General features: G+C 37.7%; 1 protein-coding gene across 2 annotated transcripts in view; it reads right to left on the reverse strand.

The window, feature by feature from the left end:
- The window catches only part of ANO10 (anoctamin 10), a 125,234-nt gene that overhangs the window by 20,025 nt on the left and 78,017 nt on the right, over window positions 1-27,192 (reverse strand). For both annotated transcript variants that reach the window (XM_054191053.1, XM_054191054.1), the window contains one exon: window positions 22,591-22,707. In XM_054191053.1, coding sequence (XP_054047028.1) covers window positions 22,591-22,707 — 117 coding nt within the window. The remainder of the gene's footprint in view (window positions 1-22,590; window positions 22,708-27,192) is intronic.

Below are 27,192 nucleotides of genomic sequence, written 5' to 3' on the forward strand. Positions count from 1 at the left end.
AAATGGGAAAGTTTATTGTGTAAGAAATCAGTCAAGTCTCCTTCATGGATATCTGCCCCCATACAGACTTGAGAAAAGTATTTTCATCCCCTTCCTTGCTTACAACCGGCGTTTATCAGACAGTTCTGCCATTTTCTGTAGTCTCTCAGCATACAGCTACTAAATTTTCTGAGTTCTTTTTATTTTCATCTGGAAAAAACTGTAAGACTCTATATGCAAAATAGTTTTTCACCCTCTTTTGTCTCTAAAGGAAAGTTATTGTTCTATTTGAGAGAGCAAGCAGGTAAAGACATTTTAGAACATTTTTTAAAGAATAAAATTAATGCGAGCATATGACAGAAGGAAACTGTCAACGACAACAAAAATCAGAGTAACTACAGCTTACTGCTTTGATAAACTTGAAAACACTCACAGTTTATAGAAATTTAGCTCTCCAAGGAGCCAGGAGAATAATATCTGCCATGGCAACCAAACAGAGCAGTCTTCTGGCACTTTCTGAATGGGCATTTAGGAGGAGATTAATTCAATACTCCGAATGATGAAAGGGCTCTTGAGATCCATAACTGTCTCCCACAAATTACCCTTATTGTACAACTGGATGTTTAGAACAGATTGCACATTATCTATATTGAACTAGAGCTTTCACAGCAAATTTATACGAAACAGATTAAGCCCACATGATGTGTCACACTATTTTCACCCACTCCTTTCAGGGCGTTTACAAAAATGGGTACTTTATTAAATGGATCGCTGCAGTTTTGCAGGATTTATTTTTAAGCTTATTTATATTTGGAAGCTACTGTAAGCCTTTTTATTACACAACTTCGAAATTTCTGAAACATGTAAAAGCATAAAAATGCTCAAAAAAATTTACAATGTAGTATATAAACAGACAGCAGAAAGACTGCCACGTAAAGTGAGCATTATAGTCTTTTTATGCATTTCATGCTATTTTGAATTTACAGTAAATTCAAGTGATGACATACCTCAATAAATAATTATGCATCTTCCTATTTATATGTATCAAACCACTTTTTTCCTAAAAGGCAGCATCTGACGAGCGCCAGACAGCTCAATGAAGATAAGTGTCTTTTAGAAAACATTTTAGAAGAGTATATTAAACATCTAGCTGCTTCATCAGAATCTAAGTTACTATGAAATCTCGTCTCTCATGATAAAATTTAGTATTTTGTTTACCGACTTCCTTATACTGCAAACAATCATACTGTACATCATACAGAACAGAAGAAACTTGTAATAAAACAAGATTTATACTGCAAATGCATTTACAAACAATTACAGCATAAAAAAGAGCTAGTCCCCTAGTTTTAGGGAAGCAGAAACACGTGTTGTCTTTTCTGAGACCGCTGCAAGGTCTTCTCCACAGTCTAGCAACCTCCAAGACAGAGTACTCCACTTGCTGTATTAAGCGAATAGCTCTCCAGTTGTTTGCAGTTCTGAGTAACACCTGGATTGCATAGCTTGTTATGAAGGACGCACACCTAAAAATTAGTTTTAGCCAGGCTGATAAAAGTTACTTGAGGTTAAAGATTATAAACAGCCTTGATTCGGTTTTGTATTTGGCAACTGAAATGAATGAAAGGTGAACTTTTCAAAAATTTCTAAAGGCAACATATAATTTGTAGTGATAGACAGTGGGAATTAGACGCTTAATCCACCACCACTTCTGAAAAATCCCACTTTTGGCTTTTGATTACATTATCATACATTATTTCTGCAAAATCCCTACCTTCTTCACAACTCAGAATACATTAAGCAGGCAATAGAGAAACAAAAAGCAGTGAGTGTAATTACAATTTTGAAGATCTAAGACTTACGTAGAACTACCATTTATTTGCAAATGAGACAATTCTGAATTTACAATGCTTAAGTATAGATTGTGCTCTATACTGTGTACGGAGGAACTGTGCATCCTGAATAATAAACAGCATGTAAATGAAGGAACAGCAGTTAGGTTCTAAGCAGAGAAGAAAGTATTCACCTTGCCCCGAAACAGGGAAAACATTGGGCATTTTAAGCATCAAACATCACAAAAAAACCCCAAACAACTCTGGGCTGGATCTCTTGAGAGTAGGAGCCTCCCAAGTCTAATGGAGTTGGGCTGATTATTCCAGTTGAAGACTTTTGTGCTTCTTGACTCTTGTGAAAAGTAATGAAGTGAAACAGATTTGTATATTTCACCATTTCGACTCAACATGAAAGCTACACAGGTTTTAATACCTGTATTTTAGAAAACAATGGAGGTTTTCAAAACCATTATAATGATAGCTCTCAGAAGTGTATCTGCTGATTAACAAACCTCCAAAACAAACAAATGTTTTCTATATAAAGGGAATTAAATAGGTTACAATTTTAAGTTAATATATTTCTATGGAATTAGAAACTATAATTTGAGAATTCTGTCTCCAAGGATTTGTAGAAGTCCTTACATTATTCAGTAAATTGCTTCTCCCCAGTAGTACTGCCTCGGGATCGTTATTTTCTAAATCTACTCTTCACTTCACAAACAAGCTAGACAAATCTCCAAAATGTGTGAAGAATTTTAATCTGCACATTCATGAAATAAAATTTGTGACTAGAGAGCAAAGAATCATTGGCAAATGTGAAACCTGCCCCAACACCAAATTCCTGTCTCCATGTCAGTTGAATCTCTTCTGAGTCTTTATTATGCCTGCACTCATCCCTCCCTCTCTTCCATTAAAAAAACAACTATAAATGTCAATGTTAAAATAACCTTTCTAATTTGTCCCTTTGCCTTTATTATCATTCTCTTTGACTTACTGTGCTTTTGCATGCAGCTAATTTCTTCTGACTTTCAGAAGTTTTATATTCTGCTCCTCATCTACTTGCTCGACTCTGACACGGAGAGCTAACTCTTCTCACTGCTTTGCCAAAGAGATACTGTCACTGTCTCCTTGCTAGCATGCTTCTCCCTCCAAAATCATTGTTTTTTCTTTCATGTTGGTACACAGGTGCTCTCCATGAGCATCCGTAAAAAATATCCTGAAAAAATAATTTTTGATGTATAAAGAATGTTTCATAAAACCATGATCAGGCATTAGTGAGTCATCATGATCACGTCTTCCTGGGGGGCTAAGAGCTCTTCGTTAGATCTCACTGTGATTAGATCTGACAAAATACCTGATTATTTTTTTACCACATCCTCCAGAGCCTAATTTTTGCTATCATTCTAATATTGTAATTTAATGTAACACAAAGTATTAGATCATATTAGCTATAGATATCACTACTTTTCTACTTTAATAGTCACAGTGAGAAATTGGAAATGCAGCATGAAGTGCACCACATTTAGAATATGGTGTTGCGGAGGGGATATATTTTGTAGGAGTGAGTTCTTCTCATGACTGAGTAAAGATATACTATTGAGAGCTCTACTCCACATTATGAAAGTTTCGTAGTTCCAGATATTCTGAATGAATGTAAAATTTAAATTTAGTAAGATGTTCTCTGAAGCCAGCCTCGTTATTTAAACACCTTTTCTGTCCTTAGGAAGACAGCTGATTGTTGCCTTGGAAACAAAGACTGCTCTCGAGTGTGTTCATTTCAAGGGATTCAGTCAATTTGAAGTTAAATTTCCAATTGCTAATTTTATACCTGCTGCAGGTGCAAAAGTTCTTAAGGTGAGAACAGAAACTGTTTGTTTGCAATGCTGTTCTTTGACAACACTGTACCTCTATATTTATTTTTTTTTTTGCACTGCCCTTGGTGAACTACATCATTCTTGTGTAATACTCTGCAGGAAAATCAATGGTATACTTTCCGCTCTGCGTAAGAAGGTGATTATGATAATGGCGGAGACAAGCCTAAAAGTGAAAATGGAAAGACCTTTAGGCATAAACAAAGAAGTGCATACAAATAATTTTGGTCCCAGTGTTCTTCAAACTGATCCAAGATACTTATGAAAAAATAAACAGGATAACAAGCAAAACCACCCTATGCTCTATTTTTAGGCATAATTTTTTTTTATATGTTTATGTTTAGATAAAGTATTTGTAAAAATGAGGACTACCACTTAAAAGAGACATTCCATTCATCCATTTTAGTCAAGCGATATTGTTTAAATAAACCTTAATAAAAGACACAAATAGATACTACCACGCACAATCTTTGATAGGGACGATGCTCACATTTTATGAAGCTCGAATTCAGTCTTGTGTTAATGGACCCCATTATTCACCCTCAAGTAAATTATGACGTATCTAATTTTGTCCCTTACTTGGTCAAAATAGAAAGGCTTTCATTTTTGCAAGCAGGATTTATATTATGGACCGAGTTCTTAGCTGCTGTCTATTCACGAAGACATTCACGCTTTACCCTAAGGGAGACTTGTCCTGAGATGCTCCGTGAACAGTTAACAGAGAAGGGTGGGCTCCTTCATAGATCGCTCATAACTCCAAGATAGATTCCTGTTCCAAATTATCTTTCAGAGGAACCTCTTTTGCTGCTTTCTTCAAGGAGCAGAGGAGACTAGCACATCTAAAGCAAATTCTCCCAAAATATCTATATAATATTCAGTGCAGATATTTTACTTGCAATTATATTAGCTACAATAGCAAAATGCTAGTACTATACAAATACTAACAACTACAAATACAAAAACTAACAATTAAGTTATAGGAGTTTTATGCTGTTAAAATATTTTTTCTTCCTCACATACACAGGGCTCCTTAACTTCTATACAATCCACTCACTTCAACGATTTAAGGTGTATGGCAAGTATCTGTACATGTGGATATACTAGGCACTAAGATTTTCCTTAACATGTGGATATACCAGGCACTAGGACTGTCCTTAAACAGTACAGAAATGTTGTCCTTTGTCCAACAGCCAAAGTAGGTAATATCTTGAGTGTTCAAACGTGCACGAAGTTTACCCAGCAGTGTGCATCTTCTCAAAGCAATATAAATGTCAAGCTCATCGCATTTGTGCAATGGTGCTTTTCTCATTTTAATTGAGCCATGTTTGGAAAATAACATTATATTATCTCATATTGCTTGCGGATTCACAACGTTACTGTAATCTTTTCTTTTTTTAGTTGAGTAGTTACAAAGCACAACCACAGAGCATTCATTCATCAATCCAGCCTTCAGAAACTGTGGTTTCCACTCAGCTGTAAAAGAATCACTGGCTTGACCTTCTTAAATCTGCATTCTTTATTCCCCCTCGGTGAAATTAAAACAGACTCTACTCCAATATTCCAGGGCTTAATATATCTAAAAATTTCTCATGACAAGCCTACCCTTTCTAATCAAACTGCAGAACTCTATATCAAAAAGACACATGAAAGTGATAGTTATTTTTCAAGAGGTGGAACAGCTCATACAGATAAAATTATATTTCCACATAAGCATATGCAGTATCAGGGCCGTAAGCAGCACATATAGTCAGCAGGGAAAAAAAATCAATACTTTAAAGAAAACCACCTAAAATAAGAAATAAAAGTTAAATAAAGCAGCTACAGAATGATTTAGTATCACAATTACTGTCAAAATTGTCACTGACAAGCTGATTCAGTGTTACCAAAAAACATTTATAAAGGACATATGGTTATGTAGAGACCCATATGCATTTGCAGGTGTATAAGGACATGTGTACATGCACAGGAGTTAGACTATTAGGAAAATAAAGATGTACTTCAAATAGCAATGAGACAAATCACAGTTAACGTACATTTCAACGTGATGGTGAAGGCAGGAATCGCTCATTATTTTTTCTACTGTGAAGACAATGAAATTGCTTGCTTTTGGTATCAATGCGAAATTAAAAATAAAATGAAGAACATCTTATGACTGTGCCATGTGCAACTACCTTTCGTGTTACTTCTCCACCTACTTCAACTTTCAATTTCAGGTTTCAGCATTCAATTCTGTTTGCACCAGGCTTTCTTTCCAAACCAGCACATTCTGTTCTCAATGAAATGAAGGCCTTTGAGAACTGAGTATTATTTTGAGTGCTATAACCAAAATGTGTGTATAATGAGACTAAATTAAATGCAATTTTATCTAGTTGAGAGGCTGGGAGATTTTTTTCAAATACTGAATATTGTGATGAGTGAACAGCACAATTCAGAATAGATTCTTTTCTTCCTTAGTTCTTTGTTTGTGTCCTAATAAAATCAATGTAAACAAACTGCCTAGCGGAGCAAGGCTGGCACGGGTACTTAAATGACTTTTTTCAGCTTGTTTCTTTTCCTGGATTAATTCCATTGTCACTGTGTGTAGAGCAGCGGAACACTCATAGTGGCAAATAAATGGATGTTTTCAAAATACTCACTGTACAGGGACATTAAAATGCCTAACAGCTGATTAGAGTTCAGGGTGAACTGCAACAAGGCAAAGAGTACATTTATTAAATCAGGTTCACGGAACTCACTGCATTACAGCCTAACAATGTCTCTCCCATAGAGGTTATAAACATTAAGATACGTAAAACAAAGAAATGCAAAACTGAAAAGATCAGAAGATTCTACACACCAAAATGAATAAAGACAAAAACCCTTTCAGAACAAAACACAACGGACAGAATAAGAAGAAAAGCAGGTACAAAATCTGAGAGACTAGGGCAGTAAGGGGAAGAGACCATTTTTATACCAAACAATCCCCAGGAACCACATTTAGTTCATAGTCAGGCACTCTTTTTGTCAGATAAAGATAATAGTCTGGCTGCAGGTTGATGTACAGAACTAGAACACTGAGCTAACTTGTTTGCCCCTTGTTTACCTAGAAACTAAATGCTAAAGAAACATTATTTTACTTTAACTAGTTCTTTAAGTTATATTGTCAAATGGATTTTACTGGTGATACACTTGACACCCATGCTCACTGTGGTCTGGCTGTCCTGAAGTCCCAAATGGAGAAGGAATAACAAGCTCCCCATTTCTTCATCAATAAGGAATCAGTAAGATATAAAACTCTGTTGAGGCAAAGAATTAAGAGTGCAGGATGAGATGAACATAGGCTGTATGTCTTGAAGAACAACCTGTTACTTACTACAACACATAAATAATTCTTATTCTTTAAGTAACTGTCCACAGAGATCTCACGCCCAGGGACTAGCAATGAGTTGCCATGTGGACAGGAGGTGTGGGTGAAACGTTCCTCAAACAGAACACGGGTTGCAGGATGGCTTCATGGAGCAATCTTCCTAGACACGGGAAATCAGGACGGAGATTTTCCTCAAGGAAAAGACAGAAACCATTTTGCAGTAACAAAGCAAAAAGGAGCGGCTCACAAACCAGTCAATGAGATCCCAGCAATTGTGAGGTGACAAAATGTGTTTTATGGCACTAAAGTAGAAAACAGGCTGCAGTAACTTCTGCAAGATGTTTCTTCGTAGAGTGAACAGAAAGCTATGATTGCTCTAGGACCAGCCAACACACCAAAAGAGAAGAAAGCTTTTCACAGGAGGTTAGTGATTAACATTAGACTGCCAATGGACAGAGTTTCCTTCAATTTCCTTAGCAAGTCAGTCTACAGAAAATTTTGCTCTTTGTTTCACAGACAAGAAGGTTCTGATCTATAGCTGAACTGCCCCTCACTCTGGCAATGAATCATATTAACCTGACAGTAACATGCCAAAAGCAACCATGCTGGATAGGAATGCAGATCCCTTCTAAAGCAGGATCAGGCTGGGGAGGTAAATGGGGCTATAGGCTGGACCTACATATTAGCAGAGTACTAGCACAATCTACATCATAGTAATGGAGCCTTAGGCATACCCTTTTCTCTTAGGATTTTCAAGACCAGTGTGGTTACAGGATGCAACATCCAAGAGATGTCTCTAATAAAACACGTGTTCAGTTTAGGTGTTTGACAGGTTCAGAGGCTTCAGCTTGATGTGGTGATGCATACCCCAAGTCCAAAGCAAAATGTTTCTGCTCCTTTGCTTGGACAGTGACCCAAGGAGATGACATGTCATCTGTGTTCCAGAACTCTGGATGAAAACAAGCTCCTTGCAAAGACCCCATCCCATTTGTATGAAGGTATTCTGTCATCTCCCCCACCTCTGAGTGAATTTTGGAGAGGAAGCTGAGGGATGAAAAAGAATACTCCTTCGCAAAGCTGAATTCAATCTTTCCAATAGCTTTAGGAGAAGAGAACATCTTGTAGAGCTATCGTCTGTTATCTGTTATAGTGACTAAATACACGGACTTCAACCATTCAAACCTGTAACATAAATTAAATCTGGCACACTGTCAAGACAGTGCTGCAGCTATCTGACTGAAGCATGAAGAGTCGAGCTCTTACTGCTACCACTAAAACGTGCTTCAGAGGGTGGAAAAGGTTCATCATCATCAAACACCTTTCGCTCCTGATCTTAAACTGTGATGGATTAAAAAAGCCTCAGCAGATTTTCCCCCACCTTTCTTTTTTTTTCCCCTAGAGAACTATCTGTGCTTCTATTTGCAAGAGAACTGCAGTTAAATCTACAGAAGATTTTACTGGCAGTATCAAAAAGGCTAGGAAAAAGCTGAGCTGCAATTCTTTTTTTTCCAAATGCAAAGAAATACTTATTTGGACTGTATATAATCAGCAGGTCCTTCCTGCTGCACCTAAAAACTCCTCACCGTATCAAACACAGTATTGAAACATATTCCACTGCAATACAAGCTTTTGTATATATGATCCGCTCTTTTAAGCTGATACTTGCTTAGTCACAATAAAATTCAATTAATTTCTTCTGGGCATTTGATTTTGCTCTTCTTATAAATCTTTCTATTACTTTTGAATATACTCATATACATAATCTCATGCAAACATGCTGCCACTGCTGCAGAAATAATGTAGATGCCCATTTTCCAAGCGCGCTGCCTGCGTTTTCTGGGCTGGTTTCAGGGGGAGGGCGGGGGTTTGTTTTGGATGAGCAGCCGGTGGCTGGGAGCACCGGGGAGCACTTAATGCGCTTATACACCTTACGTAACTCCCATACGCTGTGACAGCCAAACCATCTCCCAGATATCTGACTGTCCCACAGCTCCTCCTCTCCAACTCTCTCACTACCCGGCTTTTAAGGAGATATTTTAAAAAACTACTAACAATCCTCCTCCCCTGCCCCCCCCCCCCAAACTCCCCAGATTACAGACACTAATGGCATCATGTTAGCTACCGGCAGAAACAAATGAGGTCTCTGGTTTTCGACATTTTCACATATATCCCCTGCAAGTAAACCCAACTTCAGAAAAAATAACACTGTGCAAGTGCTACAGCCACTGTTTCACAACAGAAACCCCTGTTTTTACAAATATTTCTTCTCATGCCTCAATAATCCAATCTTTAGCTGAGTGGATGGCATGTATTAGCCGAGGGCGGTCACTGATGAGGAAGGGAAAGTAAATTTGTTGCGTGGTACTCATCTACTTAACAAGAAAGCTACAACTTTTGAAAAAATCTTGTCAATTGAGTTATTTTTCTTGGCTGACATCAGTGCAAAAAAAGCAAGGCATTTTGCTCTTCAGAAAAGCAGTTCTATTTGTCTTTTTTAGGATCGTTACACAGCACATAATGTTTAATTTTTTCAACCATGTTTGTTTGTAATTATTTATAGCTTGCAGAAAACAGTATTTGTAAAACAGTCTTCCAGAAAACTGAAGGTGTAAATGACTTGAACTCATACGCTCTGGTCAAAAAAAAAATTTAACTCCTAGCACACTGTTGCAATAGAGCATCCTCAGCATTATTGTTTTGACACTTGCAGAATACAAAATGCATAGGTAATATTGTAAGTGTTACAATTCTTCTTAAGTGCCAGCTGTGAGAAAGCAGAACCGCTGTCTTGTTCTTGCCATTGATGTCGGGACCTTAATTGTGAGATATCCTCTCTTTAACCTTGTCAACAAAAATACAACACAGAATTTGAATTTAAAAAGTAGTATTCAGCAGTAGCATGCCTAGAAACACAGTCAGAGGATACAAGATACTCTGACCTAAAAAAGCTAAGAGGCTTTGGGCATTAAAGCAGACTCTCAATGTTTAGCTTAGTGCAACAGTTTTGCCCTCAAAGCTACCCGCTATGATTAATGTTTGCTGGAAAACATCATGCACTCAATACATGAGTATAAAGACAGTAACTTTAAAATGCATCTGCTCCAGGGAGAGCAGCTGCCCATATTCAGCTGACCTTTTGAAAACCTGCCTATTGTGATTATAAAGATGCCTTTAAGAAAATAAATAAAGGCATACAGTAGTTACACAGGAAAGATGTAGCTCAACTGTCAGGCAGAATGCAACAGCTGCAGAAATCTGGCTGTGCGTTATGGAGGTGCTGGCCAGAACTCCCTAAGCAAAGCGTCCCCCTTGAAACGCAGGAGATCCCAAACAGCAGAAAGATTCAACCTCTTAGTATTTCTGAGCACTTCTGTCATGAAACAAATGCTTGACCCTTCTACATGTAAATGCTTCTGATAAGAATACTAATGGAGTATTTACTTTAAATTTACATTTATAAATAAATTAAAATTTTAGATGCACAATACAATTTTAGGTAACAGTCACACCTGAAAATAACTAAATATATTAAGCAGTATAACATTATTCCTCATCAATGCAGTATTTTCTTCTATAAAGTTAACAGAGTTTGGAAGACGGACATTTAAGTGCTCCAGTCCCAAGTGACAGAAATGACCGTAGCTATTTTAAGAAACTGAACAATGTCACTTGCTGTGTTGCGGTGTAACTGCTCAGAATACTTCAAAGACACAACAGGCCATGAGATCAACCACCAACAACTCCTGCATATCTCAGCTAATGACAACTACCAAACTGACAGTTCTCAGACTTTTCAGTTTTTGGCAGATTAAACAATTTTCCGCGAGAAAAGGACAAGAAAGTACGCTCAGCGCCTAATATCCCCTCTACAGCGGCAAGGAACAGATTAGATAAATTGATTCACATACCATACCTTCATGGAAGACCAGAAACTACAAGAACCTTGCCAACTTGAATTTTCTTAAATTTGGTAATCAGTCTGGCTTTCATTGTGTTAGCAAAATGTTAACCTGGCCTCCAAGAAAGAAGACTCTTCGCAACAATTAACGTTATTTGGCCATCTATGCACAAATTGAGGAAAAAAGGAGTTAGCTAAAGCCCTGAAGCACATGATTTGATTATACTAATTGTCTTAAAGCAAATTTGCAAGCATCATTAACAAGCTAAAAGCAAAGCAGGCCGTCATGTTTTCCACAAAGCCCATAAAATAAAATTACGGAAACTCAAATTCACAGATTCCAGAAGCCAAAAAGACCTCCATGATAATTCAGCCAAATACCTCCTCTCGTATGTAAAAGCTAAAGAATTTTTCCACCAATCCTGATTAAAATATATTAAGACGTCTGCAAATAATCAACCCACTTCCTTAGCACTGAGAATGAGTTATAGCACTTCTTGCCAAAGGACACTGTGGACTGTAAAGCTAAAAATGGTTCAAAGGGAGGCAAAACACCACCATAGAACAGAAAGTCACTGAAGATTACTAAATACAAAGAAACTGCATCTGGCTTAGAAAAATAAGACCTAAAAATGACTGGAAAGTAGGAGAGTTTTAGCAGGAAGCACACCACCTAGTTGCCGTGCTTTCCTGCTCTTTTCCTAGACATCTGTTTGTGGCTCTGGTAGAGATGGCATACCATCTTTGACAAAAGTTTGGTTTGTCCCTGATACACTCCATTTCTAATCTAGTCCAACATTCACTATTTTCACATACACAGAATTGTGCCTACTTTATGCAAGGTCTGATTTCAGCCACCGGGCCACATTATGCTTTTATCAAGGTTAAAAAGTCTCCCGCTATCCTTCCATGCACTAGCAAATACATACATGCATAACAAGACATCTTTTGACCCTTTTCTTGACAAGCTAAATAAATTGAGTCTTAGAGGACTCACGTCACTAAATAATTTCCCCTATATGATGGCAGCAAAGGTTACAAACTGCTGGTTCAGACTGACATGTAACTCAAGAGAATCACTTGCACCTGTATTAAAAAGAACTGCTGATATTGGGACAAAATGCTCATAAATGTACCTACGGTCAGATTCTTCCCATACACACATCTTAAATGTGCGTTAGTCAGAAAAACTATCAGAGCTTAATGTCTGCAGACTTCCCCATTTTCATCTCCTTCATTCTTGGTGTAGAATCACAGCCCCTTTCTGGTTTCCTAATCTTATATACCAGATTAAAAAAAGGCCAAAACCAAGATCCTTTGGGAATATAAGTGCTACCAGTCCCCTCCTAAGGAAGCTAGCAGGCTGATTTGGTGGGGCATACACACAAAATGGAGACAAAAGCAAGTTAAAACTTCTTTCTGACTGATACCCATGCTTGCTTCTAACTAAGTGACTCAACACAGGCTCATGGTTCTGTTGCCTGATCTGACATGGGGTCAAAAGGGGACTCAGTGTCCCTTCCCCTTCACAGGCAGAGGCTGTGCCTGCTCCTTCCTCAGGCACTGGACATCCTGTCATGCTCTGTTAAGGGATCAAAGTTTCTGCAGTCCCTCATCATTTACCAGTTTCAATTCAGTCAAGTAGTGCCCATCATTGAACAGTATCTCTCCACCATGGTTACACAAAAATTAGTGAAAATATTACTTTCCTCACTTATAATATCTATGAAATACATAGACTAAATTTTTCTGGTGCTGTCCCACCACACGTGTATATTCGATTTGGAGCTGGAGCGCCTACAACTGTACTAGTGGCAGAGGGAGGCTGTTTGTTTTTACACATGCGTGGCATGTTTTCACAAAGAAAAGTCTCACATACGGTTCAATGTGTCCCAGAAAACAACTAATGAATTTTCTTTATTTTAATCCTACAAAGCAAATAGGAGAAAAACTAAAAAACTTTTCTGAAAAAGTGTCATTCTGAAGGAAGTGTTTATCTTAAAAATATGACCTTTCCTAGTCTACAAGGAGCTTCACCTATACCAACCAGCTCAACATGGGGATGTTGGGCTGGATGACTTATAGCCGTCCCTTCCAACCTACATCAGCCTATGATTCTGTGGAATCACAAACTCCTAAAGGTCATGTTTAAATGTAGTCCAGGTTATCAGTCTGGATGTTGGTAAAGGGCAAAATTATTTAAGAAATCATAGCAAAGTTCCTTATATTACCGATACAGCAAGTCTTAGAAAATGGGTGTTGACACAGAACACATATTTGCTAATTATCTGTGAACAAGTGGGTGGTGTCTATTCTGATACAATAGAGATACCTATGTCAGACATGATTACTTTTCAGCTAACACAGATGAACATATGTAGAGTTTGCAGAAGCCTTCTAATGCACCGGAGTTAAAACAAATAAAGCCACCTTTGTTGGACCGAGCTGCTTCACATCCATCTGTTCACTTGGAAGGTTTTCCTCCGCACAAGTTTTACTACATTCAAATTTGTGAATTATCACAAATTTTGAGCAGCAGCAAAAGAGAGGAAGTGGACAAAACTGAGCTGCCAAATTACATGCATAAATTACAAGAATGTAAATTAAATAGGAATTGATAATTTGTTCTATAAAATTATGAGTGGCGCAAAAACCCCAAGCCAAAACCCAAATGCTGCCATATGTTGTCCAGCTTGTGGGACCTCGGTGGCTGCTGGGGGACAGTAATTTGACTAAGAGTCAATCACTTGCACTACCTGCCAGGTATGTGTCCCCAGTAAGACACCTCAAGAGCCAGCGGCATTCAAAGTCTGAAACCTCCTGCAATGCAGTCTTTGTCTAGCTTTGGAGAAGAAAGAGCAACAATTACACCCATCCTCGACTACAACTAGATGAGAGGATGAGGGAAAATTAATGCTTTAAGATAATTCATTGCTAACACTGAAAGGATTCACAAAAAGAACCCTGGTTAATTTGTATGTAGCTGTGATTATAGAAAAAGCTGCGGTATACCCATTTGTATATATTTGTATACCTATCAACCTGTACCTCTTTAACCTGTATGTTCAAGTCAACAACACAAACATAACATAACAAAGTGATAATTTTTATCTTGTCTTTTGAAAATCACCCTTCTCAACACATTTTCAAATATATCGACTCTTTAGATGCTGGGGGAAGGTACACAATCAGATACCTGAAAGTGCAAGATGCAATGGTCCATTAAACCACCTTTACAAAGTACTCCACAATGAAAGTTTGAAAAATATTTGCGTAAGGACTACCGTAACATACAAAAAGCATGTGCTACTTAAGTTGTATATACAACATACTAAAGTATTCATGGACACCGCACAATTTAAAATTTACACATATAAAACTCTTATTTTTATGTCATTCAGACAGCAATTACATCTTATTTCAGAACAAAAGTTATCAATCCATATATATAGCAAGGACTTGCCTATTTGGCATGTTTCTTACCTACTTCACTGAAATGGCAGATATACGACAAAGAGTATGAGTATTTACGGCAGCACCAGTAGGCATGGAGATGATTTGAAGTTCAAAATGAGTAAACCCCAGTGGCTGCGTAGGCAATTTATCGTATTTGACACTTGTTCTTAGAATCACCACGATCAGGCTGCACAGCATGTGCAAAGACTCAGTCATGGCGCAGGTGTCATCACTAGCAACACACAGACATGAACCCACTTTTACATTTTTGTTTCTTTTTCAGGAATTCTGTGTGTTGCTGCTTTTTGATCTCCAGTTAGTCTCAGAAAGAATTCTTTCTGTAGACAGGATGACAGAGATTTTCTTGGGATGAGGGGTGGGGGTAATCAGGTAATATTTAAACATCTAAAATTTGACTGACATCATAATCTCTGAAAAGTTGCTCTCTGATATCCTATTTGCGGTCTTCAAGCTCATAGAGAAAGCTTTCCATAGTCAAGTTTAATTATTTCAATTAAAGTATCATTTCCTTTAAAGGCTTATTGTTTTCACTGGGATCTTCTGAGCTGGCAAAGGGAAAAGGATATTTAAAATGTGATCCACAGCTGCTTGCAACAAATACTACTTTTTTATTACCAAGTTCTATTCAATTCTATAAAGAAAATTTCAGTATGAAATCATGGTAATCTTGTGGGATGCTTTTCTTTTGAAGGAATTTTAACAAGACAAGAGATTTCATTTTTTTCCTCTCGCTCCAGCCCTTCACCTTCTCAGTAACAGGTGCAAACATTATTTAGAAGTCTGTAACTACAGAGGCACGAATGTCCTATTGAAAGCTGGTTACCAGAGCTCCTGAAATCAAATCTCACTGTGCACTTTACTCTCATTTGTATGGGAATAGCCTCTTCCCTTGTATTCAAACCAGTTCACATATAACTGGGATCCCCTCTGGGTTCTGAAACTATGAAAGCAGTATTCTTACAGTAGGAACATTTTTAACGTAGTTTTTATCCTATCCCCTTACTCCAGTTTTCCTTGTTGAGATCACATCTTGTCAATGATCTGGGATGTCAGGAAAAAAAAGAGAGGACTGAACTGATTGATGTTCATTCCACCACCAAGCTCTAGGTCAGGATATGAGAAAGGTAAAACGGGTTATCTTTCCGAAGAGGCTCAGCTGTTACGGAAACATAACTTGATGGACAGTTTTACCCCTGGCAATAGGAACAGAGAACGAATGGATTGTTGGAAAAGAAAATTACACCTGCTGGGAGTTGGTGCACTGTTTGCTTCTGTTCCCATTAAGATCATGCAAAAGTATCAGCTACCATCACATTATACTCATCTATTTAAAAGTGTATTTATACTGTTAGCTCTCAAGGGTTCCATATTTAAAAGTTTAATTTATCTGCAAACCAGACAGACTTGGTGTCATCTCACCTTCAGTTGAAAAGTCACAAATGGGGACACAAAAACCTTCTTCCCAAATAAATGGGCTTTTGATTTTACTTTTTTTCTTAAAGGATCATCATTTATTTTGGTTTTGCTAACGCTTTTATATTGAAAGTAATTTTCAGAAACATACCCTCAAGAAAGGTCCAACATTAAAGGAATTCATGTCTAAAGTACACCGGGAAAACTATTGTTTGAATGCAATCTGTTCTCCTATGACAGGGTGCAAGTCTTTCTGTGCTTAAAAAACCTCTGTTATGAAAAAACAATTAATCTTACTTGCATTATACCCCCACTGCAATCAAACACGTGCAAATGTTATATTGACATGTCTGAAAGCATTCTGACTAGTCACTAGGGAAAAATTGCATTGGCAAAGTTGAATTAACTGGTTTGGACTCTTAAGAAAGTCCTACAGCAACCAAGAATGATTAGTAGTGGTTCTGTTTTAATATCAGCTGTGAATTATGTCTGGTTACACTAACAGTAGAGCCTATTAAAAAAAAAAAGTGCAGCCATGCATTTTTGCTGAAAAAAAATTACTTTTTATTAGAAATACTTTTTCTTTAGAAACAATAATATTTTTAAGGATTTTCTTTTTTGGTCAAAACATAAAGCAAGTTTATTTATTTCATCTCATTCAGTTTTAACCTAAATCCAATGTTTGAGCTCAAGTTTCACCAGCCTTTCCTACAGGTTGTTTTGCAAATCTTCTATTGTTTGAATGAAATATTTTCATGTCAGCTGCTTGCCTTTCCTCCTGTCTGACTGCAGCCTTGTGTTAGCTCAGCATTGCCAGCGAGCGTGGAATAAGCTTCTGCTTTTATTATCAGCGGCATTTTGTGGGTAGTCATGAAGCTACAGGTAGTCCTTTTCTGAGCCCTCTAATTCTGGTAATTACAGCACTGAATGAGGCAGTAATCCATTGAGTTTGTTTCAGCCTCACAAGAACTGTCTTTAGTTCCCATTTTGCAAGATAAATAAGTAGGGTGTTAAGCACTAATGACTCATGCTTTCCCAATGTTAAATGGCTTAAAAAAAATATCCTGTTTTCTTCCTAACCCCACCAAAAAAGGGACATTTCTGAGGGTTACTGCCAGTTCAAGCAGCTATGTTGGCCCATCACACCCATGGTCATATTCTGAGACACATGACACGTTAGTAAATAGAAAATCTCTGCAAGAACAACAGCTTGAAGAGGTGCAAGGAGCGAGCGTAAATGTTGCCCAGTGCAGAAGACCCTTAAGTTAGCAGCATCTGTCCAGATGGGCCAGCACACTCCAACTTGGTGTATTCCTTCTGGAAAGGACATCATTGGTGTTAGTGGGTGCTATTCCCAGGGGAAACAACAAGGTCCAGCCACTGCAGTCAGCAAACAGAAAGCTCTGCAATTATTCAAACTGCTGCAATGCAGTGAATTACAATGTTAAAGCACCGAAATTACTTGAAGCAGGAGGTTTTTATTGGAGGGAATAACAACTTCTACATGCCAGAATACCTGTAGAAGCAGGGAGAAAGAGTTAAAACTTTCCATATGACTGCACCTAGGCAGACAGACATCTGCCTCTTTCTGTCATTGTCTCACCATCCCTTTCAAAAAGAAGGTAAATAACACACTATCATGTTTTAAAGAGGCCCTTGGTCAACAAAAATGATGCAGAGATCCGTCACAGCATTCTCCAGTTCCTGCATTTCCTGGAGAGGGAACTGAAACACATCAGACTCATTTTCAGGAAACGGATGACATTGCTGGAAAAATCCTAGTCAATGTTGCACCTACTGTTGCTTTGGAAAGCTTGTTATTCTGCTGGAAATCATTAAGAAGGAGCACTACTGACTTAAAAACACCTAGATTTCACTCTAAAGCAATTGAGGTGATTGTTTAGGGATATTCAGACTGTACTAGCACCATTAAGCAGTTGGATGTAGACGGTACAACCACCATGGGAGATACTGTATGAAACAGCAAAAGGTCTTTTTCCACTTGGCCCAGGCTGAATGACTACATTGCTTTATCTCACTCTGAAAAGAAATACACCAGGGAGGATAAAGGAGGCATATTTTCCTGGCTAGAGTTCAATGAGCTTGATCTTTTTCATTACTGGCAGTTGAGGAAGGATAACAACTGTCAATCAGGTGACCGGGCCCTTTGCTCATGAGCATGTTATCTACCTGGAGTCTCTTTCTGGTGGAGCATTTACAGATGGACACCAGATATCCAACAGACGAACAAGCTTCTTCAGGGAAAGCACTGAAAGGCTTCACTTATCAGAAGGAAAAGGCATACCTGTTAAAAGATCCTGGCTACTGATGGTCAGAACACAAAGAAAGGAAGCTAGAGCCCAGGGATGATGGGATGTTTATAGATTAGGTCCCCTTGAAGGTAAGAGCTGGAGTGGGGAGGGAACTGGGAAGGGATGGAGCTTTTCTGCTGCAGCTTAAGGACAGGTTTTTTTGCCCCCTGTAGTTTCTCTGAAAAAGCAAACTCTTGCACTAAAATTTATTTCTCTGTGGTTACTATCAGGGCTATATTTATTCTGCTGAGATAATGGAGGAGATGCTCTAGGAAAAATATCTTTATCCAATTTATATAATTCATATTTTTTTAACGCAAAAGTACCATAAAAGCCACAAGCATTTTTACATCAATAAGTTTTTGCTTTCAGAGCTAATACTGATGCAGTCTAGGTAGTTGCACTTTGTGAAAAGATACACCATTCCCCACCATTAAAAAGTATTTTTCCTTCCTTGAAAAATGGCTACTAGTTATACACCATGTTGGAGTTGCTACTCTCTGTATTTCATGCTCAAAAAATGATTGCATCAATAATTATTTTCACGTAATTACTCTCTCATTTCCTTTGCCTGGGTCTAGTTTCAGTGCAGAAAGAAGGTATTACTCTGATGTTTGCCTCAATGGGAAGAAGGTAATACTGGGAAGAGCTCATAATACCTGAAAACACGACTGTAATCTAGTCCACAAAATGCAAGGTATGCTGTTTAATCTGTGGTTGTCTTGTGTTTCTGGAACTTAGACCTTTTATACGGATGGACTGCTGACCCATCTCCAACCATGAGGGCCTTTTGTCTATTCAGTAAGCTTTGACCTGTCCAGAAGCTAAAATGCTTATCACTGGAGCTTTCATTCTCACTGCCCTGAAAATGCTAGATAGTCCTCACACTAGTTTTACAGCATTGGTCCTCACCTACGCCTATATGGTAATTCCTGAACCATGGAAGAATTAACTGACTGTTCCCTTGCTGCTTGCAGGCACACCTATACTTGGTCTCTCTTCCTTAAAATAGGAACCAGACAAAAGAGCATGGCATGCTTCTGCACTTGCAAGAAATAGATGCCACAGAGCAGAGTACTGCAAAGAAGCAAGGGGAGTCTTGGGCACCTCACCCCACTTTACTGCCCAGCTACTTCCCTAAAAAGGATCGTGTTGTTCACCAGAAAAGGGTACATCACCCTAGCACAGACAGTACCCACTTCTAGCTGCCCAGCATCCAGGCTTCCTTTCGGGTGACGAAGCAGCTGACAACAGTTTAGGGACTGTGAATGCAATCACTCTTGCTCCTCTTCCAAAAATCTTGATCCATATTCTCTTTAGTTCTCTATTAAAGAGCTCACATTAAGTTTATTCTCTGACCCAGCCTCTCTAAATATGGAGTATAACCAGCTTCCTCTACCATTCTTCACATTGAACGACATCAGGGAAGTGTGAAGCAGAAGCAAAGTCTACAGATGTAGTACTTTCCCCAATTAGGATTCAGAAAGGTTAAAGTATTTGTCTTGAGTCATGTCAACAAACTTTCTTATGATACTTTGTTGTATTTTGAAAAATAGATCAAATTATTACAACTCATTCAGCAGTCCACTCCCTTTCAACAGTCTTAACACAAACTAAGTAAAGAAATGTTTAAAAGAAATATTTCAGAACTTCCAAAAACCTTTCTTAAAGTTTGAGAACTTCAAGAAGTTCTGTCATTCCAATATAAAATGATTTTTTTTTAATTATGCCATTTTTCACTGTATAGGAGGTTTTAACAAGCTCTAATGATGATCATTCATCTCTATTAGGAAGCTGAGACACTGTATTCCCTAAAATCCCTTTCAAATAGACACTAACTCAGTCTTCAAATGGATTTGAATGCAGAATAGTTACTGTCCCACTGCACCGGGTTAAAAAGCAATTAGCTTAGCATTAATGAAAATGTAAAGGTGCTTACACTGTCAAAAGTTAAGGATCCCAAACATGATCAATACAACTGTTCAAAGTAGCTGTATTAGGAGACTTTCTCTCCATGCACTATATATGGAGCCTAGTAATCTGTTTTGGCATCTTAGAGGTTTACAGTCTGATGGTGTTAAAACCCTTCTAATAGCTACATCCCAAGACAGCAGTACTCTAAAAGCTCATGGTGAAACATAACGGCACGCATGTCTGGATAGCATCAAGAGAGGAATGTGATGCATACTTGCACAGAAACATATAAACCAGTGTCTGCATAACACGTGGTCCCACAACACATTTGCCCCAGACTTTTATGTCTGCGTTTTTTTTAAACAGCTGTTTTGGGGTGGGTTGTTGGTGTTTTTTGCTTGAAAGTAAGATATACAGCATAAATTACCATGACAACTCTCAATAACAAGAGGAAGAACTTGAAATCGTGCTTCTAAAATAAACACTTCGGTATCTTTTTGCACTGCCAATGTATTACTTTTAAATGCAGGTATGTTTCACTCAAAAAATTAAGGCACTGGAGAAAAAGACCAAGTCTCCACATGTCTATGGGACACATAGTACAGTATTAATCAGAGAAAATCTGAAAAGGTGATGGTAGACACTTGTGTTTGAAGTACCTACCAAGGCACCTGAAAACCAGCCAGTATTCTTCCTGGATCCTGTAGGAAGCCTGAAAGTATTAGATGAGAACTGCCAGGCATCCGGTTCTTACTGAAATTCAGACTAACTTGTCACTACTGAATTAATGAAACAACCCTGAAGAACTGGGAATATGGCACATATTATTGTAGGAAATGCACATATGCAGGAATAGGAGATGAAGTCCTAACTGCTGACACGCACGCTCAATTGCAAGAGACTCCGTATATATTCCAGTTGGCACATTATAACCAAAGGTGACTATATTCACTTAAGCTTAAGATTCCAGTGGATGACCTAGTTTTGCCTGTCTACAAAATGAAAAGAGAGAATGAACAACTAAAACAGTAATGTAGTCCTGTTCCTTTTAATATTATCTAAAAAGTACATGAGGTACATGAGATCCGTGACCAGCTGCTGGTAACTTCACATTGACATACTAGAGAAAGGCAAAACAAAACTATCAAGGCATTAGATTCAATAGTAATTTGGATTTTGTTTGCTATGGCTGATTATGGAAGACAGTGCTGACCTCAACAGCGACATTCTAGTAACACACAAAACTGCGGGGTTTTAACTAGAAAAGGCAGTGTACTGTTTACAGGCTCAGTTTGTCCAGAATTAAGAGATCATTTTGTCACATGCAGCTATGGTAGATGTTTTAAAAAGTCACCTCCCATTCTACACAAAATACCCAGTATAGAGGAGGTTACACATCTATATGTGGAGCACACAAAGAATATGTTCATGTAAAACTACGCACTGCAGCGTAAAAATATCTGAGCTAACAATAAATAGGTGAGCCTGTCTCTGAAGCTCCATGCTGTTGGGTTTTTTTTCTGGTAAGTAAGGTAGCTGAGAAATCCTATCCAGCATAGTACAGTCAGAAACTCCTAAAGCATGCTGCCATTGCAAAACCAGCTCTGTAGAATACTGGAATCCTACTGAAGCTAATCTGATTCTTTACCTTTTTTGATGTCCAGCACTCTCTCCATGGAATCATTTGTTAAAACATAAATTTTCAGTAGAATAATCTAGTTCCTCATTTTCCTAAATTGCTTGGGAATGCCTGTTAAGTATATTGTAAAATATACCTTATTTATGCAATAAAATAAGATTATTGTATGGACAGGAAAGTAAGGCAACATTACCTTTCCCTCATACATACTTAGTTCTCATTGAGTCTGTTCACAATTTCTGTTTATATTAGAGCTACTTTAACTGTTTATTTGTGAAGGTATTTCAGCAATAAAAGAAATACTAGTGTTGCAACAACAAGTACCTTCAGGGGATGAAACAAGGTTTCATAGAGCCCAATGTCCTTTAAAAGTGACAACATATGTTGTGTATGCTTGCACACACAAGTGTATGCTTGCACACACAAGGACAACAGACATTTCAAGTTGCTATATTACCAGAAATTTCAAGCTGCCTGAAAAGGAAGACCATTTTCCTGGTGTTGACTCACATACATTGGTGGGTTGACAGGACAGATAAATCTTCCAGCTCTTTGCTCCGCTTCTTAAGCGGTGATGGATTGGCAAAAAATGAAGCATTATCTATCTGAAATGCTACAGTTTACAACCCAATGTGTACAAGTAAACCAGCGCTGTTTTCTATTTATTTAATCCCCTGTGCTGTACATTGTGCTACCAGTTCCATGCTCCACTCAGCCACCCCAGCTCTACCACCGCAACCTGTGGGGCAGAGGTGGAACACCTTTAGCTAGCTAATCTTAATATAATGTAAACAGGAATTTCAACATCCACGGATTTATGTATTTATCCACGTAAAACAAAAGCAGAAACTCCCTAGTTTACCTGTCAGGCCACCTATGTTTTTCACTGTTATACACATCAGTTGCTCTTACCTGTTGTTTGAGAGCCTCTAGAGATTCAAACTCCAATTTGGCCAGTTTTATCTGGATATCTCTTGGTTTATCCGGAATTACAAATGCCATGATAAACTTTATCGCTAGTAGCAAGTGCTAGAAAAAAAAAGTAAGAAGAAAAATATTATTCTATAGAGTTTGAAGCATGCAGAGAACAGCATAATACTATTTCCAAATCCTAGTAATAGAGGTATAAACAATTACTTCTTGTGACATGTACAACATGGATAGCATACTATAACCACATTGAGCCTTAGCTACTCCGCTTTTTTTCTGTTTACAGTCATTCGTAATTTGAATATAAACACATACAGTTTGGCTTATTTTCATAATAATCCTATTTTCACTGTGTACTATAAATTTAAAATTCAATTTTATATTTGTGATTCCAGATAAAGTAATAGCTTTTAAAACATATTATTGGTGCATAGAAATTAAATTACGACACCCAGAACGTGTAGTTTCATAGTGAAATTTTTACATATATATACACTGTTGTGGTTTAACCCCAGCCAGCAACTAGGACAGGGTGCTGTTTGTTCACTCTCTCCCCCCAGCGCCAAGTAGGGTAGGGAGAAGAGGGAGAAAAAGAAAAAAAAAAAACACAACAAATTCACCGGTTGAGATAATGACACTTTAGTAGAACAACAATGAATGAGGAAAAAAATAATAATGATAATAATGGTAAAAGAATATACAAAAAAAAATGATGCAACACAAGTTGCTCTCACCACCCAATGACGGGTTGCCCAGCCTGTCCCAAGCAGCGATCGTGGATCCCTGCCCCCCTGCCAACCCCCACTTATACCCTGAGCATGACACCTATGGTACAGAATATTCCCTTGGCCACCTTGTCCTGCCTATGCTCCCTCTCACCTTCTATGGGAAGCTGAAAAAGTCCTTGACTTAATAGAATCATTACCTAGCAACAATTAAACCAGTCTGTGTTATCAACATTATTCTCATACTAAAGCCAAAACACAGCAGCTACTAGGAAGAAAATTAACTCTATCCCAACTGAAACCAAGACATACATACACACAAATATAATTACATATAATTAGATGCAATTATAACAACATACATCTGTGCACACACACATGTGCGCATGTCATGATATAAATTAAACAAGTATATTGTAAAAAATATGAACAAACCCAGAATCTTCTGCATTAGGGAAGTTATTAAAACCTAAAAGCACTCCTGAGAAAGCATTAGAAGAGAACAAAACAAAATAAAATATGATCTTTAAAGAACTGGCATACTCATGAACAGAAACCTTCCAGGAAATGGAGAAGCATTCCACATATAAGATGCCAAATCAGTCAAAATTTATCACAAAAGTTTATAATCTGATTTAAGAGAAAACAAGCATGAAGTTCTGTTGAACCTAGTCAGTGACCAGTCTTTAAATTTCACTTAAACATGCACCATTGCCCTCATCTCACCAAAACCGTCAAACTGTCAAATGTCAAGTCAGTGGTTTTGTTTCTTCGTTTTTGTCAAATATGAATATAACCTAAACTAGAATCATTAAATCTTATTTTATCAAGGGCTGAGCTAACAGTATGCTGCATGTTTGCACACAAGAACTTGCTCCTAGCTGAGAAAACCCTGACCAATGTAAGGCAACACTTAAATATACATGCTTAACTTTAAGCATGTGCTCAGGTTCCATAAAATGGGACAGATCAGTGCCCTTTTCTGAAACACAGACCAAAAATCTCTGAGATTCTGGAATTACGCGAGCAAAAAGCTAGCAAAACCATTACAGACTTCACAAGAGTGCTAGCAAAACTCTGAATAAGCCAATTCCAATAAATAAGGAAGACTTAAAGTAAAAAATCAGATAATAGTAACAAGTAAGAGAACAACAAAGAGCCGTACATGAAATTATTTTTAAAAACATATTACAGAAAAATAGTTGTTAGATCTAGGAAACAAACTATTAGTGCAAGGCATAATACTTTTTTTAAAGAGGTGAAAGGAAGGCTGAAAATTAATGTAACGGTAATACATCATCAGTGAAAACCTGAACACAGATTAAGAGGTTAACGAAGCAATTAGCATGTCTGCTGTGTAATGCAATGGGTAATACCTCATTATTAAAAAAAAAATAAATAAAAAATTACATCAACAGTAAAACATTCTCCCACTCACACAAATTTTGTTTCCCCACTGAACCTAACAGTATCCGCCGCTAAGGAGCTTTTCTTGCAAAAAAAATTATAGCAAACAATGTTGGTTTATGCTAGAAATACATAATAATAAAAGATGTCTCAGAGCTAGCATTGGAGGAATCTCTTAAATGGAAAAAAGTAACATGTTGAAGACAATAATAAAAAAATAAGACAAACAATACTCCTATGCAGAATGGAGTCATAAGGAATCACAGGCTGAAGGAGAATAACTAATTCTACAGATACAATTTTGGTTTGGAAACAGGAAAATAAGGAGACCAAATTTGGAGTAACTCAAAACTAGATAACAGGATTAGGGTAAAATCTTACATTTAAGGTAAGTGACTCAAAGAACTAGCAGAAACTGAGGATTTGGACAGGGATATTTATTTGAAAAATTACAATGGACATTTCAGTTGAAAAAAAGACTCAGCATCACAAAACATAGCTTCTAGCTGCCCAAAGTTGGTTGGACTGGGGTTCATCTCACTTTGCTATACAAAAGAAAAAAAATCATGTTTTTTATCATATTAAAGAGCACGAACCAAATTTTGGAACTATCACTGTTCGGCCACTGTCTCTTGAAGAGCCTTGAAAACATAAGCCAAGCTAGTAACTTAACACAGAGACTTCAAAGTAGCTCCAAATCCAAACAATTTTTAAGAAAATAAATCAAAACCATTTCAGGGAAATGTAAACAATACTGTGGAGAACAGAGACTGACTAAGTTTTCCCCATTTTTGACAGGCGTAAGGAAGGAATAGAAGACACATCTAGGGAAACCAGAAATAAAACCAACAAAAATGCTGCAGTTAATCCAGGAAACCGTCGTATTCTTAAAAATAGATTTAAAAGGGCAACGTGTTTTAACTACTTCACCATGTGAAGAGTTTTATTGTTGTATCGACTAACCAGAATCCAGCAGTTCAGCAGTATTCGAGGGATAGGTGTTTTGGCAATAGGCTACCCATCACCCACATGTACTGAAAAACGCCTTTGACACAAACTAGCTGTCAGAAAATAAGGTAGTTTTCATGCTAGCACAACTCATAGCCTCTAAACACGAGGATATAGCCTTAAACACGAAGGCAGGACCTCTGATTCAGAAAGTCTTCAAGCCAGAGAGGGCTCGAAAGTTGGAGTACGGATGGGGAAAGTCACTACTTTTATTTGCCCTATTGTCTTTCCTAGGCATCCACCACAGGCCACTGTAAAAAAAGATGACTGGGTTAGGTAGACCTTTGGTTTACCCCTCAGAATAGCTTTTTTTAGAAACCTATTTTTTTTCTTTTCCCTCCCATCAAAACAAAGCTTTATCAGTCATAAAGAGCTCAGAACTGTGTGGGATGTCCCTGTGTGCAAGGCTGTGACCCCAGAAAACAGAGACTTAAGTCTGGACTTAACAGACTGCAAATTCAGTTCAATTCTACCTCATAAGTCCCAGTGAACCTGAAAAAAGACATCAGAGCAACAGCCTCCCTCGGATAACTTCTCCAGCTGTTCCTGTTTGCAAATTAGGAGTAATATTAATAAAATTGTGAAGGGAACTGGCAGAAATGATGAATGTGGGTCATACGATTCATGAAACCTCTTTAAAAGAAAATGTATCTAATTTTATTAACAGCTTATATCACATTTTGGAATTGCTATTTGACTAAGGAAATGTAAGTAGTTATTCAAGAGAAATTGAAGGAAAAAGTATATCATTCATATTCCATACTGATTTCTTAATCTTTAGTACAATTCCTGCAAGTCAGAGCCACAAAGAGGAGACATCTGCTTTCAAAAAAGAAATGTCTTAAGAGTACAGTATAAATCACCAGGATAGACAGCAAAATTCTCTTTCGTAGTGCAAAGTTACATTAACACTAGTATGAATATATTATAAAAGGAGCATACGAAAGTTTATCCAAATTTTCTACACAACTAGTGCAAATTTATTTGTCCAATACTGAAATTTCTTCATAGAGTTGGGTTTGGGTTTTTTATTTCCTTTTTTTTTTTTTTTTGTTAAATCGAGTTACAAACCCAACCATTATTTCTAACTGCAACCATTAAAAAGCGGCGTTGCTTCCAAGAACATGCCCTTCATGATTACAAGAGGACTATTTCACTGCGAGCAAAACCCAGGATAACATTCACACAAGCTGTAAGCGCTCCGATGCCAACAGCAAAATCCCCTCCTATTTTGCAATCTGCCAAGCGGGCACAGAGAGAAAAAGGAATGAGTCTCTCCCCCTCGATAAATGCAGTGCCATCAAACTCTTTGTGGTCTTGTGCCAGGTGCTTAGAGAGCCAGAAGAACTATTCTGTTCTGCAAAGCCACCGACAAGAGTAGAAGCAGCAGCTGTGTTTTGCAGCACTGGGTCCCCAACCTCATCTATTCTAAAACAGAAAATGC

This window comes from Rissa tridactyla, chromosome 2 (genome assembly GCF_028500815.1).
Source record: "Rissa tridactyla isolate bRisTri1 chromosome 2, bRisTri1.patW.cur.20221130, whole genome shotgun sequence".
Lineage (NCBI taxonomy): Eukaryota > Metazoa > Chordata > Aves > Charadriiformes > Laridae > Rissa > Rissa tridactyla.